Source organism: Crocuta crocuta, unplaced genomic scaffold, assembly GCF_008692635.1.
Source record: "Crocuta crocuta isolate KB4526 unplaced genomic scaffold, BGI_CrCroc_1.0 scaffold101, whole genome shotgun sequence".
Lineage (NCBI taxonomy): Eukaryota > Metazoa > Chordata > Mammalia > Carnivora > Hyaenidae > Crocuta > Crocuta crocuta.
Genome location: NW_027527956.1, coordinates 8,268,160 through 8,285,329, shown reverse-complemented (window position 1 = coordinate 8,285,329; position 17,170 = coordinate 8,268,160). Strand labels below are relative to the sequence as shown.

Genomic DNA, 17,170 nt, shown 5'->3' with positions numbered 1-17,170 from the left:
GGGGGCCCCCCCCCCCCCAGCCTGACTTGGGCTCCAGAACTCTCCCTGTTCTCATACTTGGCGTATAAGGCTTCACACAGTCCATGACCTTTTATGTCTGATTTCTCTCACACGTACAGTATTTTCAAGGTTCACCCAAGTCGTATCAGTATTCATTAACTGTTACGGTTGAATAACAATCCAATATAAGAAAACAGCACAATTTGTGTATCTGTTCACCCGCCGATGGACGCCTGGGCTGTTCTCACTCGCTGGCGATTATAAATAAAGTGCTGCATGAATGCGGCTGTCTGTGTACCTGCTTGCGTGCCTGTCTTCAGCTCTACAGGCTTGAGAACTTTCTCTTTCCCTTGTGAATGGAGGCTTAAGGGGCACACAATGCTTGGTTGACAGTTTTTTCTTTTGTCATTTTAAAAATATCACCAACCTCCTGTCCTCCAGGGCTCTTACTCTCCAGCCCTTGCGTGTGATAAGCTGCTTCTCCCTTGTTGCTTCCAGAACATTCTCTTCCTTCTCTTGGTCCTTGGGTTTGAACCGTTTGGTTACAACATGTCTTGGTGTGGATTCTCTGTGTTTGTCGACAACTTCTAGGGATTCACGAACTCCCTGAACATGTAGCTTTCTGTCTTTTTTCAAACTTGGGAAGTCTGAAATAATAAGGCCATTATTCCTTTGAACATTCTCTCCCCCACTCCAAAACGCCCACTGCGTGCACCGTAGCACACTGGCTGCTGCCTCCAAGTCTCGTGGCACCTACTTTTCTTCGTTCTTCTTTCCTCTTCTCAGAACAGACCGTCTCACGTGATCTAAGGTTCAAGGTCACAGATTCTTTCTACGGCCTGCTCAAACCCTCGAGTGAGTTTTTCTTGTCATTTATTTTATTTTGGCACCAGAATTTCTCTTGGCTTCATTCTTAGAGTGTCTATACCTTTACTGATCTTGTTTGCTGACACAGTGCGCTGCTCTGGTGTCTCGACATTTTTCAGTTGCCTCCTTCAGCTCTGTGAGCACGGTTATGGCAAGTGAGTCAGACTTTTGTCCAGGAAGTCCAGTATCTGGGCTTCCAGGGACGGTTTCTGTCCTTTCCTTCTGTGACTGGGCCACGTGGTTTCTCTGCATGCTTCGTAATTTCCCGTGGAAACCTGCACATGTGGACCACTGCCATCTGGTAACTTGGGAAGTCAGTTACGTCCCCTTCTTCTGGGTTTGCCTTGCTGCTCAGTATATGCTGTCGCCATGCACACTTTGTAAAGTGTGTATTCTTTGTCAGGTGTGGTCTGCGAAGTCTTTCAGTCAGTGCTCTGAAAGGTCTCCTTGCACAGGGAGGGGGTGAGACTAACAAAGAAAAGGAGGGATGATGGCGGGAAGAAGGAGAGAAATGAGAGGGGGGAGGAAGGGTGAAGGACAGGAGACGGAGGGAGCGAGGAGGGAGCGACCAGCCTGTCGCAGACTTGGCAGGCTAGCTCTGTCCCAGGGGCTCCGGCATGCAGTCTACAACTCTGCCCAAGACCTCGCTCTGCCTGCACTGAGCCTAGAGACTGGCCAGAGGCAAAACGCTCTCTCGGGGTCTTTTCTGAGCATGATCCAGCGCCGGCCGTGGAGGTGGCTTTCACATCCCCCAGTCAACACAGGCACTTCTGAACACCTTAACTTTCCAAAGAATCCTGTCTCCAGCTCCTTCCACTGGGCACTTGACACTCTCTTCCATGTGTCAACTATCACTTATCACCCCCAGCCACTGCTGCTGACCCAGGCTCCAGAAATGCTTACTGGTTTTTGGCTCTTCTGCCCTGAGTGACATCCACGTCAGAGGAAAGAAAGACAACTATCTCAAGTCAGTCCTTCAAGCGGCCTGACAGGCCGGACAGACACAATTCTCTGCAAGTAAGTCCTGCTCTGCTGCCCTCAGAGCCACAGCCCAGAATCCCGAAGTAAGGACGCGGGCTGCCGTCTTGGAGGCATGTGCCCGACTCCTCCCTGGTCCCACGCTGAGAGGGCGGCAAGACTGCCCATTGACAGCCGCACACATCGCTTAGTCATTTAGTTTTGAATGATACGATTAACACACAGAAACAAAGCTCATTGCAAATGAGTAGAGTTAAAACAGCTTAAAAACTAAGCCAGGATCCATACTATATTCTAAAACAGACACAGCCAGGGGCGCCTGGGTGGCTCAGTTGGTTGAGTGTCTGACTTCAGCTCAGGTCATGATCTCATGGTCCATGGGTTCGAGCCCCACGTCGGGCTCTGTGCAGACAGAGCCTGGAGCGTGCTTCGGGTTCTGTGTCTTCCTCTCTCTCTGACCCTCCCTGCTCACGCTGTCTCTCTCTCTCTCTCTCTCCTAGAAATAAATAAAACATTAAAAAAAATTTAAAAAAAAAAGAAATAAATAAAACATTTAAAATAAATGAATAAAATAAAACAGACACAGCCAAGGTGCACCTAATTTATCCGGCCATTCTGCGGATTCTTCTTTCCACAACTAGAGCTATACCTCTTTTCCACAACACACCTGGCCTCTCTCACACCATTACTTTAACACCAAAGCTTTTCCCAAGTTAACTGTTCCATTTCTCACAACAGAAACAGTCTTTTCAAAAATGGTGTTGTGACAACTGAACACTCACGCACCAAGAATTGTGGAACCACATCACACACACACACACACACACACACACACACACACACACACACACACAGAGACATGAAGAGGGAACACACATCTGAACATCAGAGCTAAGAGTATAAAACCCCCGGAAGAAAATACAGAAGTAAATCTCTGCAAGCCTGGGCTGGTGAACTGTGTGTCGGATGCATCACCGAAGCACAGACAACACAAGGGAGCAGAGAGGAGCAGGGCCCAACATGAAAACTGCCACACCCCAGAGGGCAGAAAGAGGAAGAAACACGAGCCAGAGAGCAAGACAAAATACTTCCAAATCACAGAATGACAAGGGACTTAAGTCCAGAACAGAGTTCTGGAAGAACAGAGTTCTTCCAACCCAATAATTAAAAAACAGATAACCCAGTTAAAATAGTGAGCAAAGAATCTGAAAAACAGGTTTCCAAAGAAGACATACAAACGCCCAATAAGCATTTGAAAGGACGCTCAAGGCCATTAGTCATCGGAGAAATACAAGCCACAGCGGGCTGTTCCGTCACACCGGACAGGACGGCCACAATAAAAGACAGGCGGTGACAAGTGTTGGTGAAGACGTGGAGAAACTGGGACATCACACACCGCTGGCGAGAACGTAAACTGGCGTAGCCAAGTAGAAAATGGTTGGCGGTTTATCAAAACGGAGTTACCACAGAATCCAGCAACTTCCCTCACAGAGAAATAAGAAATAAGAAAAACTTGCCGACGCCGCAGCAGCAGCATTTACAGCTGCCTGATGTGGAAACGACTGACGTGTCCATCTGCTGCTGGCTGCTGACCGTGGCGTACGCTCAGAGAGGAGCATCACTCGGCAACAAAAAGAAGCAAAGCACAGCCAGGGCCACGTCGCCACGAGCTGAGGCGCCGGGACCAGGACGCCGGGGAAGCCCCTGGGACGCAAGCCCACACGCTGCAGACGTCCCGACGCCTGCTCCTCGGGGGTAAATCCAAAGAGAGGGAAAGCAGGCCTGGGGGGNGCAAGAATGCGAAGACGGCTACCATTCAGAGTTTCTCTCTAGAATGTTAAGACTGTTCCAGAAGCAGATTATGGTAATGGTTTCACGACTCTGTGAATGTACCAAAAACCACGGGACTGTATACTTTAAATGGATAAACTTCATGTTATGTGAGGTCCATCCCAATAAGCTATAAAATTTTTGTTTGAAAATTATCTCAAACAAATAATTCAGTGTACAAATGTCCCCATGTAAACAAAGGTACAAACTCCACTCTAAACCTCATCTTTTAAACAGGCTTTGAAGTTATTACAAACACTCATTTAGCTTTTCAGTGCTTTCCTTCACTGTTCTTCATTGATGCAATCACTGTCATGGTGTCACTGTCACTTTTCGACTGATGCCCACACTCTTCTCAATACATCGCTTCTTTTCCACTGGGACTGAGAGACCAAAAAAACAAACTCTTTAAAAACATAAATTAAGCAGGGGTTAAAGGGTTAAAGCCCTAAACGAAGTTAAGGAGAAATGGGCATAAAGTAGTCAACGTTTTGGATCATGACATTAACTGTTGGTGCTCCAAGTCCTTGCACTGAAATAGTTTAAGGCCGTGGTACCAAATGTCTAACCTCACAACTGTGCTGCAAACAGACACAGAGACTGCAGGTAAGGTGACACAGGGCTTCACAGACAGAGTCCTATACCGGCTGGGTTTCGCGTGTGTCTATGTGCATGTGCATTACATACAAACTGTCCCAGAGCGTGCTACCCGATCACTTCTCTCTGTGCGTGTGTACGCACAGGCGTTGAAGCGTGTATACATTTATACTTATACACACACCCCAAGCCTTTGGAGAGTGAATAAAAATCTACCTTGAACTTGAAGGCATTATGTTATCGTAAGATTAGATACCATATGTAATCACATAATACGGTTTTCTTTTTTTTTTTTTTAGAGATTTTTTTTTTTTTTTAATGTTTTATTTATTTCTAGGAGAGAGAGAGACAGCGTGAGCAGGGGAGGGTCATAGAGAGAAGGAGTCACAGACTGAAACAGGCTCCAGGCTCTGAGCTGGCAGTCAGCACAGAGCCCGACGCGGGGCTCGAACCCACGAACCGTGAGATCATGACCCAAGCGAAAGTCGGACGCTTAACCGACTATGCCACCCAGGCGCCCCCATAATACGGTTTTCAATAACAGAATTATGGCATGTTTTCTTTCTTTTATGTTAACTCTGAAGTGATGACTACATTATCAAATGATAAACAAAATCAAAAGTGTCTTGCTAACCTCTTACGGTGAGCTTGCTGTAGAGCTGTGAATTCACTTCCTTGTCCCGCTGAAAACGCCGGAATTCATCAATGGCTTCCCTCATGATAGTAACAGCCAAAACAAATCCCTGGAGACAAAATAAAATATTTGAGAAAACTAGACTTAAAGTAACAAAAGGTTTTACTCCCTTCCCCAATTTGTGTTACTTCTAAAGCCTAAATGAAAACACAGACAAAAAGTAACAATGAAACACTAAGACTATGATACATAGTGTAAGACTCACAATTCTCACTATTAACCAAAAATTTTTTTGAAATTCGTATCATAACATGTACCTCAAGCCAAACATCAAAAATGACTTAGTAACCTAAAAATAAAGAAACCAACAATCTTCAAAAACCCCACAAATTATATTTAGAACACTCAAGCATTCAAGTATCAAATGAACAAAGACTGACATCAAAATCATAGGCTCTCTGCGCCTCTGTCTGTGGTGGAAGGGGGCGCAGGAACACGAAGCTGCCCAGCACGACACGACAGTCTCCCCGCGGCAGGGTCTGCAGCCGCCCTTGGGGCACATGCATGGCCACCGTGCTTTTCTTCCTCACTTCTTTTTAAATATTTTTATTTAAAATTTTTTTTTTTTAATTTTGAGAGACAAAGGAGAGAGAAAGAGACGGTATGAGCAGGAGAGGGGCAGAGAGAAGGAGAGAGAGGATCCCAAGAAGACTCCACACTACCCGTGAAGAGCCTGATGTGAGGCTCAAACCCACAAACCGTGAGATTGTGGCCTGAGTGGAAATCAAGAGTTGGACACTTAACAGGCTGAGCCACCCAGGTGTCCCTCTTCCTCACTATTTTTTTTTATGTTTTTTATTTATATCTGAGGGGGGGGGATAGCATGAGCAGGGGAGGGTCAGAGAGAGAGGGAGACACAGAATCTGACACAGGCTCCAGGCTTTGAGCTGTCAGCACAGAGCCCGACGCGGGACTCGAACCCACCAACTGTGAGATCATGACCCGAGCCGAAGTCAGACGCCTAACTGACTGAGCCACCCAGGCGCCCCCTCTTCCTCACTTTTTAAATAAAAACCCAGACCGATTAACTTGATGCTCTCTAAATAAAACCTCTTTTTTCAAAGTTTATGTATTTATTTTGAGAGAAACAGAGAGCGTGTGAATGGGAGAGGTGCAGAGAGAAGGAGAATCTCAAGCAGGCTCTGAGCTGTCAGCGCAGAGCCCAACGTGGGGCTCCAACTCACAAAATGTGAGGTCACAACCTGAGCCGAAGTCAAGAGCCAGACACCTAACCAAATGAGCCACCAGACGCCCCCAAGAAAACGTATGTAACCTGTTGTGAATCTGTCACACCACGAACACGAGAACACGCGAACACGCAGCTGGAGCCACTTTCAAAGGCTCCGTGGGTGTTTTCTGACGCATGACATGGCTACTCTTCAGGTCCAGCTGTCTGACCACACTCTCCAAGAGGCTTCGCTGCACTGAGGAGTGTGCCCCGGGCTGTGCAGGCTTCGCTGCACTGAGGAATGTGCACTGAGGAGTGTGCCCCGGGCTGCCATGGCCATGGGGCAAGGCCGGGCAACTCCACTTACAGGGCAGTAACCTGTTATCCCAGGGCTGCTTCTGCGTTGCCAACAGGCTACACCGTGTGGGCCCCTGGAAGCCGTGTTTGCTGAAACAGCCACCCTGGGGCACTCAGGCTTGTGCCGCAACCGCCGCCACCACCCAACTTTCATCACCCCAAGAGAAAGCTCGCCCCCATCTCCCCCTGCTCCCAGCCCTCACAACCGCTGGTGCAACTCTGTCTCTACAAATCTGCCCTTGTGGGCGATACAGTGTGTTTAGCATGTTCACAAACTGCCGAGCCGCTTTCCAAAGTGGTTACCCACTTAATGCGCTTACTGGCCATATGCATGTTTTCTTGGGATAAATGTTATTCAGATCCTACACCCACTCTTTAACAGGGGCATTTGTCTTTACTCTGGGAAGTCGTACGAGCTTTTCATGCTATTCTGGATAGAAATACCTAATTAGAGATGTGATTTCTAAGTGTGAGTGACACTTTCCACGTTATCATTTTACTTTCTTGGTGGTGTCCTCTGATGCAGTCAAGTTTTTAATTTTCACGAAATCCAATTTAAGTTGTTTCTGTGGTCACCTGGGCTTTTGGTGTCCAAGGTCACAAAACTCCACCTCTATGTTTTCCTCCAGGAGTCTTACTGGTTTTACCTCTTCCATTTAGGTTTATACCCCATTCTGAGTTACTTTCTGTGTGTGACGGGAGGTGGGGTCCGAATTCATTCTTCTGTATGTGGCTGTCCCGCTGTCTCAGCACTATTTGTTGAAAAGACTGCTCTTTCTCCACTGAACTGCCAAAAACAAGTTGTCCTTGGTGTGAAGGTCTATTCCTGGACTCTAATGTAGCCCTCGGTCCATCCTTCAGCCGGCCCCACACCTTGATTACTGTAGCTTCACAATCAGCTTTGAAATGGGAGGCAGGAGTCCTCCAATGCTGATCTACTTTCTAGATCGCACTGCTACTCTGTGTCTCTTGTATTTCCGTATGAATTTTAAGATCGGCTTGTCAATTTCTGCCCAAAAAGCCAAGTAGGATCCTCACAGGGATTGTACCAAACCTACAGATCAATCTGGAGAGGACTGTCATTGTAACAGTATTAAGTCTTTCAATTCTTGAACATAGGATGACTTCTATTTATTTACATCTTTAATTTCTTCAAAAATGTTTTAAGTTTTCAGTATGACATCCTGCACTTTAGCCAAGTCCACTATTTTTCCTTTCTGATGTTGTTATAAATGAAATTGTTAACTTGATTTCATTTTCAGATGGTCACTGCTAGTATATAAAAATACAAGCGGTTTTGTGTGTCTATCCTGCACCCCATCTTGCACCCCATCCTGTACCCCATAACCTCACTAACTCCACCATTTCTGTGTGTGGACTCCTCAGATTTCCCACACACAAGATTGTGCCACCTGTCAACAGAGACAGCTTTTCTCTTTCTTTTCCATCTAGATGTCTTTTTAGCACACCTAAAACAAAGAAAATAATACGAACATCCAAAACAGGAAATACCAAAAATACTTTAAATAAATTCAGTGTTGTTATCAAAAGTCTTAAAATTTATACACACTTTAACCTAACAGTTACACTTCTGGAAATTTATCTAAGAAACAAACAACAACAACCACCAAAAAAAAACCAAAAAAACAAGGATCCTGGCATCAAATATAAAAAACATTGGAAATAACCTGAATGTCCACAAATAAACTCCGGGTACACCCGTAGGATAAAATACTGTATTTCCATAATTCAAAGATGTTGTTAGTCTTGGGTGAGAAGACAATACCACTTTAAATACATAACCTCTAAGTCACAACTCAATATCAGTGACATGAAAAATACACATCTACCCGTCCAGGAAAGACAGTTCTGTGAGCTGTTCTCATGTAGACTCATGTTCACAAAGTAGAATTTTTAAAATTCAGTTTGTGACTGACTTACCCTGAGAGGTAAGAGGAGAATGGATATCAAGTGCACGTTACTTACACACTGAAGACGTACTGTCAAAGGAGTGCTTTCTGATCAAGCGAGCGCGTTCAATCACCGAGACGGCGGTTCGCACCAGCCATCTGCGCAAGTGCCGCCGGAAAAGGGACCTTCGCCTCTCCTCTGTAAGGAGGAGGTCCCCGACGTGTGTGCGTTAGCTACACTCTCCAGGTCAATCTAATTTTCACCCTTTAAACCTACGGCTTAACGATAGCAAAAGTTAATTCTCCATTCATCAGAGAACTTAAAACCACAAAGCGTAACCGTTCCCAGCACTTCTGAGAACTCATGAGGTGAAAGTCGGCAGTAATGCGAGGGAAGATGCAGCAAGGAGGGTCAGGTCCCAGCTCGTGACACGGGAGGCAAGCGCTCGGAGGAGACAGAGCCCCGGCCGTGGGCAAGGACTGCCGGTGCACACAAGCAGCTCTAGGCTGCGTGTCAAAGCAAAGGGTTCCCCGAACACATGACACACGTGGAGGCCACTCCCATGCCACACGTCCCTCTCCGGCCTGGCTATCTTGAGAAAAACCCCAACAGCAGCCTCGGAACCTAAAGCAGATTCCAAAAAAGGCACAGCAGAGGCCAGGATTTCCTTCTTAGCCACTGGAGTCTACACCACACAGACCTCCACCCAGAGAGTTTAGATCTGCAGAGTCTTCACTGGGTCATCAAGTGACCAGTGGTCTGTGGAAGATGAGGATAAGGTCTTCCCACAGCGGGGGCTGGGCCTGCCCGTGACTTCACTACCGGCCACGTCTGAGACTGACGCTCCAGCACTGCCAGCTAGGAAACCACAAGTGAGCACAAGAGGGGGACAGTATTTCAGTGAAACAACAGCATCTGAGCACCAGCCGGTTAATCAGGGTGGAGGACAGGATTCTCTCACGCGGTTGGTCCACAAGCCGTGACTAAACCTTGTTGCACCAAGTGGACTTTTTTCCTACTTCTCCAGATTACCCAGGAGTCATGTGAAGTAACTGCCAAAAGAATATGCATTTTTATAAAAAGAAAAAAATTCTATTGCTACAAATACCAGCTTAAACTTGAAGAATTATTATATACCAGAAGCTATTTTTTTTTAAGTTTACTTATTTACTTTGAGNGGAGAATCCCAAGCAGGCTCCACACTGTCAGCACAGAGCTTGATGTGGGGCTCGAATCCCTGAACCATGAGATTGTGACCTGTTCTGAAATCAAGAGTCAGACACTTAAACTGGCTGAGCCACCCAGGGGCCCCCAGAAACTTTTCTAGGTCTTTTTTAAAATTTGTTTATTTATTTTTAAGAGAGCACGAGTGGGCAAAGGACAGAGAGAGAGGAAAGACAGAATTGGAAGCAGGCTCCAGGCTCTGAGAGCTGTCACCAAAGAGTCCAACACGGGGCTCAAACCCATGAACCGTGAGATCATGACCTGAGCCGAAGTCGGTCAGCCCAACCAACTGCACCACCCAGGCATCCCCAAACTTTTCTATGCTTTTTATGCGAGTCACCATTTAAATGTCACAAAAACCTAATGAGCTCTAATTCACAGACAAGGAAACTGAGGCACCAGGAGCACAAGTACTTTTGCAAGAGTGGTTTTCTCTGGACAGTACGAGGTTTGAGTCCAAGTGAGTGATCTTCTTTCTCCTGTCCGTCTCTGCCCACACGGCCAAAGTACAGAGACACCCAGAAGAGTGGACAGAAGGAAGGACTGGAGAATCATCCTGAAAAATCAGTCTTTTGCAGACGGACTTGCCACCTAACAGCCCAGCTGGCTCTCAGCGATGTGTTACCCAAATGCCAGGACCACGTCTTCCATGGAAGAGGTAGCGACAAGAATCCAGTCTTCCTCTGGGAATCGTCTGTGTGGGCAGATCTGCTGCTCCGGGTGCATCCCGACAGCAACGTCGCGGCCTGTGTGGTGCTCTGGTCCCGCCAGCTTTCCCTCAAATACCCGTTCCGAAAGCTGAACGATATGGAAGGCAGTCCTCACTCTGACACGAGAACGTAATGATGAAACCACTTAGCTTCAGCTTCCTCTTCTGTTATACAGCAACATATTACAGAAATGAGATCAGAGCTGAAGCCAGCGAACAGTTTTGCCAAGAATACTGACAAAGCACAATTATTAAGCTACCACTGTTTTCAGAAACACCCATCAGCTGGGGGAAGGTGTCCAAAGTTCCCTGTTGAAAACTAGCGGACGTGACACAAGAGTCCTTCTAACCACCAGCTAAACGACGGTTTTATGCTGCACTGGCAGGTTTTTGTCAAGGAAGGATCTGGAATGCTGATCCCTTTTCCTGAGCAACCACTCAGAGCCTCAGAAGGCAGGTAGAGAAAAGACACGGAACGTTAATACGTATAAAGGCCACATGCTGGCACAGGCCCCGCACAGGACGGGGGTAAACAGGCTGCTTGAGAAAGAGCAAGAACTCAGGAGCTGTGAAGAAACCCTGACAAATACATCCTCTCCTTAAAAAAGACCCACACAATACGTAGTTTAGATATACATGTATTCTAAATTTTGCCTAGATTAATAAAAAAGATCTTTTCCATATAGTATGTGAATTTTCAGTTTCAAAAAACATTTTCTGAGGTGAGTTTGGATCAAAGAACCAACATACCTAAGCCTGCTTCTGGGATTTGAAGGTGAGCCTAACACACACATCAACTTTTTAAGATTTTTGCTAAATAATGGGGCGCCTGGGTGGCTCAGTTGGTTAAGGGGCCAACTTCACTTCAGGTCAGGATCTCAAGGTTCATGAGTTTGAGCCCCGCGTCGGGCTCTGTGCTGACAGCTCAGAGCCTGGAGCTGCTTCAGATTCCATGTCTCCCTCTCTCTCTCTGTCCCTCCCCTGCTCAAGCTCTATCTCTCAAAAATAAAATAAAACGTTAAAAAAACTTTTTTAAAGATTTTTGCTAAATCAGAGGTTAAAGTGTATGTCAACAGTGCAAGCACAGACACAAACAAGTCTTTACTGATTATGTGATAAACAGCACCGACTGTGGCTGCTTCCAGAGCAAAGCAGCACAGAGCACGGTTTCNGGAGGTCCACTGCAGGGCTGGGGGGCCGGGGGCAGGGGGCCAGGGGCACAGAGGAAGGGAGCTGGTGGGCAGGGGGGCTGGGGTGCGTCCCGAGGAAACATGAAGTGCTACTCAAATGGGAGAAATGGGCTTTTCGCTTTCCCCTGGGGCCCCTGAGCGTCGGCTCCGTGCCCCTTACAGGAGGACCGAGCCAGGTGCTTACTGGGCACCTCCCTGCACACAGCGGAGTGAAATCCCAGGTGCCAACAAGGTGGAGGACGCACTCCCAACTCCCGCGGCTGACAGGCAGTTCAAGTGGGTGCACGCAGACCCCACATGGGCACAGAAAGGAGCAGCTCTGGCCAACAGGCAGCTCTGTGAACACTTAAAATCCTCATTAGGAATCCATCTAAAACAGTCATTTTCTTTGGTTAAAAGCTACTTAAATCACAGGTAAGAGGAAAAGATGCAAAAGCAAAACAGAACGAAGGCGCTGACGTTAGTTTAGGAAGGTCCTGTGTCCTCCGACGATCCCTGCCGACAGACGCTTCAAGTGGAGCTGGCGGTGACGCTGGAGGGGCGGGGCGCTCTGCGAGGCCACGGGTGGGAAGAGGGGCCGGAATTACACACCCAAGATCGTTAAGTACACTCCATGTTCGCTTTCACTAGAAAACAGGGACACCAAGCAGCACTTAGCCAACGAGGCTCCCGGGATGCGCAGGGAATAACGTACAATCAGCCTGATGGTCACAGCCAAGTCTGTAACTGGGAAAATCAGGAGAAAACTAGAGGTCTCCTTTCCGGGGAAGAGGGACAAGTCGGCCGTGAGCACTCACTCAATGGAGCACTCCGGAGAAGTGAAGCTGAGTGAGCCAGCCATGGAGGTGTCATCAGGGATCTGTTTTACAAAACAACGTTACGTCAAAAGCACAGGTTGCAAAAGGGCACCCAGAGTAAGATAACCTATAGACAAGCTTTTCACAGCACGCAAACAATACGGCATCTGATTTCCGGAAGACATGTGTAAGTAGTAAAATTCTCAGGGGAGACGCGACAACTGAATCTCAGACGCAGAAGTCGCCTGCAGGGAAGGAAGGTGAGCAGGGGAAGAGACGAGCAAGCCCCTCGGCCCTCTCGCCACAGCCACGGGGCTTGAACACCAGCTCTGAGCAGTGGGCTCCAGCTTCAGTGCCGTCCACGTGCCAGGCCGCCCACACAGACGCAGGACTCCCTCTTCCGCTCAGGAGCAAGTCCGAGCACCCCGACCTCCCTTGTAAGCACCGTCCCCACGTCCCCACACTCCAGAGGCACCCCCAGTGTCCTGGCCTGAGAGTTTCCGCAACCACGGCTCCCCCTGCCTCCGCCTCTTTTGTCCCAGGTCAGTGCACGGCCCAGCCTCTCAGCCACCTGGATGCCACCCCAACGCCACCCCTCACAGGGGCTTTCCTTACGAAACCCCGCTGCTTGCACGAGTACAGTGCACTCACAGACTCGGAGACTGTGCACTCCGACTACAAACATAGTCACCGTGGCTGCTCAAACCCATGCTCCTCTGACGTCTGTGTGGCAGCAGGAGGGGCTGGCCCCAGCGGCCCTGCCAACGAGACTTCCGTCCCCTCTGCCAGCCCGCCCTGGCACAACCAGACCAGCCGAGCGAAGCCCCAAGTCAAAAACCTGAGAGCACGCTGCTCACACCCCCAGGTCCGAAGGTGGCACTTGGGCCCCCAGGTACGCATGTGAGCAGCGGGCTGCTCCTTCCCTAAAGGAGGGATTTCACTACGCTGTCTCAACTGGATTATGCTGATAATCTGCCCAAGAGGGAGCAAACAAAAGGAAGCAGTCCATCTTTCTAGGTGGAAGAAGAAAGAAGGCATACGTTTTGTTTATATAAGCTGAAAACTGATGAAAATTATTGGCAAACAGTATCAAACTATCAAACAGCATTATGATGGAAATGGAACTATTCGATGGTAAATATCACTTGCCTTTCAAAACCATTTATGCACTGAAGGGTCAAGCAGAAATGGTCTGGACTTCACTGAGATACTTCAGCCAAAAGTAAGAAATGCCCGTCTGTTCAGGACAAGAAGGTCGCAGAGGGGATCGCACCCTCGCTCCCCACATCGCCATCAGCCATCAGCACGGTGGGGGGAAGCAGGGGTGTAGGGCAGGCCAAGAGACAGACCTGTTATCGTAGCCTAAGTCAGAACGCGCCATGGAAACCACCCGGCACCCCCAGTGGCAGAGGCGCCTGTGCCATGCAGCACCCGGACACTCCTGCGGGCGCCCCCGGGGCAGGGCAGCACCCGGACCCTCCTGCGGGCCGCCCAGCATTTACAGACCTAGCTCCATAGATCGTTCAACAAAAGTTCAGAGTAACACAGCAACAATACCACACTGCTTAAAATCTGATTTTTCTCTCTCAACCACCTCCACTCTTAAAACTATATTCTAAATAATCATTTAACTTAATTTCAAAAGTCTTAATTCTTTTACCAGAGGAGCCCAGTACGTGTAGAGGTAGCCGATTTTCAACGCTGGCACAAACTGGGAGCAGGACACTACCAGAAAATAGAGATTCAAGAAAAACTTGAATTGTTCGTACAAAACCTAAAAAGGAAAAGAAAAAATTAACACAGTCTCTCCAAGATAGATCTTTAATACTTCAGTCAGATAATTAAATTAGCACAATATCTAACCACATCCCCATCAAGCATGGAGGATATGCCCGAGTCACAGTAAATTTCTTGATTCTGGCACTGGCTTTCCAATAACCAAATCACATACAGAGTGAGGTAAGGTTCCCTCAAAATTCTACCTAAAATAAACTGAAGAGAAGACAATTAGGGAACTTTCAACCATGTTAAAAGCATCCTCTAAAAGTTTTGATTTTCCAGTTTTCCAACAGTGACCTATAAATCTTTACATACACATCAAAGCAAATGAGATAGCAAATCCTTCCCAATGCTGGTAGTCAATAAATATATGTTTACATACACACAAATGTGTATCTTGAGAAGTCAGAAAATCTTAGAATGGGAAAGTTGGGTTAACCTTGTATTTATGCAGCAGTAAGAGATAAAACACGACAGCCACGTTTCGGAACACGAACATCATGGCAGATATACAAACACTGAGTTAACCAGCAAAGCGCACCCCATGTGACTTCACAAAAACCGCCTCCACCTCCCATAAATATCTGCTTCTCTCAGGCGATAAGAAACGATGACATATAAAAGAATGTAAACTGCAAATCAATTTTCAGGAAGATAGCTACCTACGTATATTTTACAGTCTCTTAGCAGCTGACCTGCAACAATAGCTTCAAATATAAAATAACCATCATTTGACAAAATTTTAGGAATACAAATCCTGTAGCTTTCTGCTTTTGTTTTTTCATTCAAATAGAGTTATCTTTAAGGAAGAAAACCCAAGATCCGGTATATTAATGGACTTCTATTTACAAATCCTCAAACTATTAAACTTAAATTGAAAATGAAAATAGAACAAACCTCATGTTTACAGATGAGAATAACTCAAACAGCAACTATAACTGCAATTAAACTTACAACCTTGCAACTTCCGATCAAAATCTCCTTGGATGCCGTTTTTTATGCAACTCGGAAGGTAGGAAAATTTCAACCAGAGCAGAGCAATGGGTTAAGTACTTACTGTTGACTTAAAGAGTCTGGAAGCACAGTTTTCATGTAATGGAGTTTTCTACATCATCAGACGCTTGTGCAACTAAAGCATCGGCTACACTGATAACATGTTTATATTCATAATCATATTCAATTGCTGTCTAAAAATGTTTTGAGTCATTTCATAAATTAATCTCAGCAGGGGAGAAAGCTCTTTTTCCTCAGTGATTTCTTTAAAATCTCAGTTACCATAAATTATATCTATTAGCAATTCAAAAATTGCCATTTGTGCTAAAAATGGCATAGAATTCCTACTGTGCAATTACCAAATGTTTCTAAAATACTACGTTTTAGATGAAAAGCCTAATTTAAGAGACAATCTAAGAAAAAAATTCACACGGTAATACTTGTACAGACACACCAACAGGTATTTTCAGGACACAGCCGCCCTGGCTGGCCGTGCGGGCTCACTCTGGTCACAAGTAAGCTGCACTGTTGGCTGGGAGCCACTGTAATCAATACTTCCTCGTCTCCTGGATGAACTCTGTGACCTTTAGGAAAATGTACAATGCTTAGCCAATCTGCAAGTACTTAATAATTTAAACCTAAGAAGAAAACAGCAGCTTCATTCAATTCAGACGAGAATATTTATCCGCCTGAAAGACAGTTTACATCTTACCGTCTGACAAAAGAGCAGGCTTTCAGTTACGGAGCCAATGGCTTTGTGTGTTTTAATAAAGAGCAAATCAGGGATCGAACATTCACCAACTATCAACAGATGGGGAAGGGGGGAATCAATGTCTGATCTAAAATCAGCATGATTACTTCAATAAAGACATGAAAAATAAACAGCTCTTATTTCACATAACGAAGAGATTTTCTTGTAAAATAGCATAAAGCTAATAACTAGAACATGTCAAAAACTTTGATATGGAAATATAGTCAGTTCCAGCTGCCTTTTGCCTTTAGAAAGATGAATAAATTGGTCTATTATATTAAAATAGGAAATGATGCACAAAAAGCAAAAATTATCAAAACAAAAATTATTCAATTATTCAATCGTGATTCAAATTACTTAAGACAGGAAGATCACCAACAAAAAAAAATTAATGAAATACTTAAACCTCAATATTTAAACTTAGTGCTAATACCTAATTAAAGCTAACTAATAATACAATTCTATAACATGGTGTGAAATTTATAACATGAAGTGGAAAATTCATCTACAAATGCTTACAGAGATTTTATCATGGAGTCACAATTGTGTAAAAAATTACGTGACTTTCATTTTGAGGCTCCTACGCAGGCTTTACACTGGCATTCAGCTTCACCTCCAGACAGAACTTACAGCTTTCTTTCTGGTAATTTAATCTATGCATCCTTGGTTATTTCTCCAATAACATAAGTATGTTTATCTAGGACTGAAGTCAAACTGTTAAGTCTTAAGGTGAGCTCTACGCTGTGCCCATTAAGAGTGTGCGGTGAATTATGTAACAATTATCTGAAATACGAATGGTTCAAAAGCAAAAGGACACAGATTTGGATGTGACACGATTAACAAGGGGAAAAAAAACAGTGAAAACAAAAGAAGCTGGCAAGGTCTCATATGAAACCCACTGTTAAGAATGTAACAGTTTTGGGGTGCCTGGGTGGCTCAGTCAGTTAAACGTCTGACTTCGGCTCAGGTCATGATCTTGCAGTTTGTGGGTTCGAAACCCACGTCGGGTCTGTGCTGACACCCAGCTCAGAGCCCGGAGACTGTCTTCAGATTCTGTATCTCCCTCTCTCTCTGACCCTCCCCTGCTCAAGTTGTCTCTCTCTCTCTCTCAAAAATAATAAATAAAAAACATTAAAAATTTTAAAAAAAGAATGTGACAGTCTTACCCCAGGTATAAAGGTAAATATATTGTATTTTTGATTTTTGATAGAATTTCGGGGATGCTTCTCTTCACACTTTTCGGGACATCCAAGCCACACTGTGCGAGCTTTTAGTTCTCTCTTTCTTCGACAGATATTTATCAGCCAATCACAGCAACTGCATGA

The 17,170-nt window shown here is 45.8% G+C and overlaps 1 protein-coding gene across 9 annotated transcripts in view; it reads right to left on the bottom strand.

Moving 5' to 3' along the window:
- The window catches only part of ATP9B (ATPase phospholipid transporting 9B), a 199,372-nt gene that overhangs the window by 162,551 nt on the left and 19,651 nt on the right, over positions 1–17,170 (bottom strand). For 6 of the 9 annotated variants that reach the window (XR_013332332.1, XR_013332333.1, XM_077752699.1 and 3 more), the window contains exons 2-4: positions 17,012–17,162; positions 13,983–14,096; positions 4,907–5,015 (exon numbers count right to left, since the gene is read on the bottom strand). Coding sequence is in view for 6 of the 9 variants with exons in the window: in XM_077752699.1 (XP_077608825.1) it covers positions 4,907–5,015; positions 13,983–14,096; positions 17,012–17,162 (374 nt within the window). In the remaining 3 variants the exon portion in view is untranslated. Of the gene's footprint in view, positions 1–4,906; positions 5,016–13,982; positions 14,097–17,011; positions 17,163–17,170 lie in introns of those variants that run through there. The other 3 variants (XM_077752701.1, XM_077752703.1, XM_077752705.1) reach the window with 3 other exon arrangements.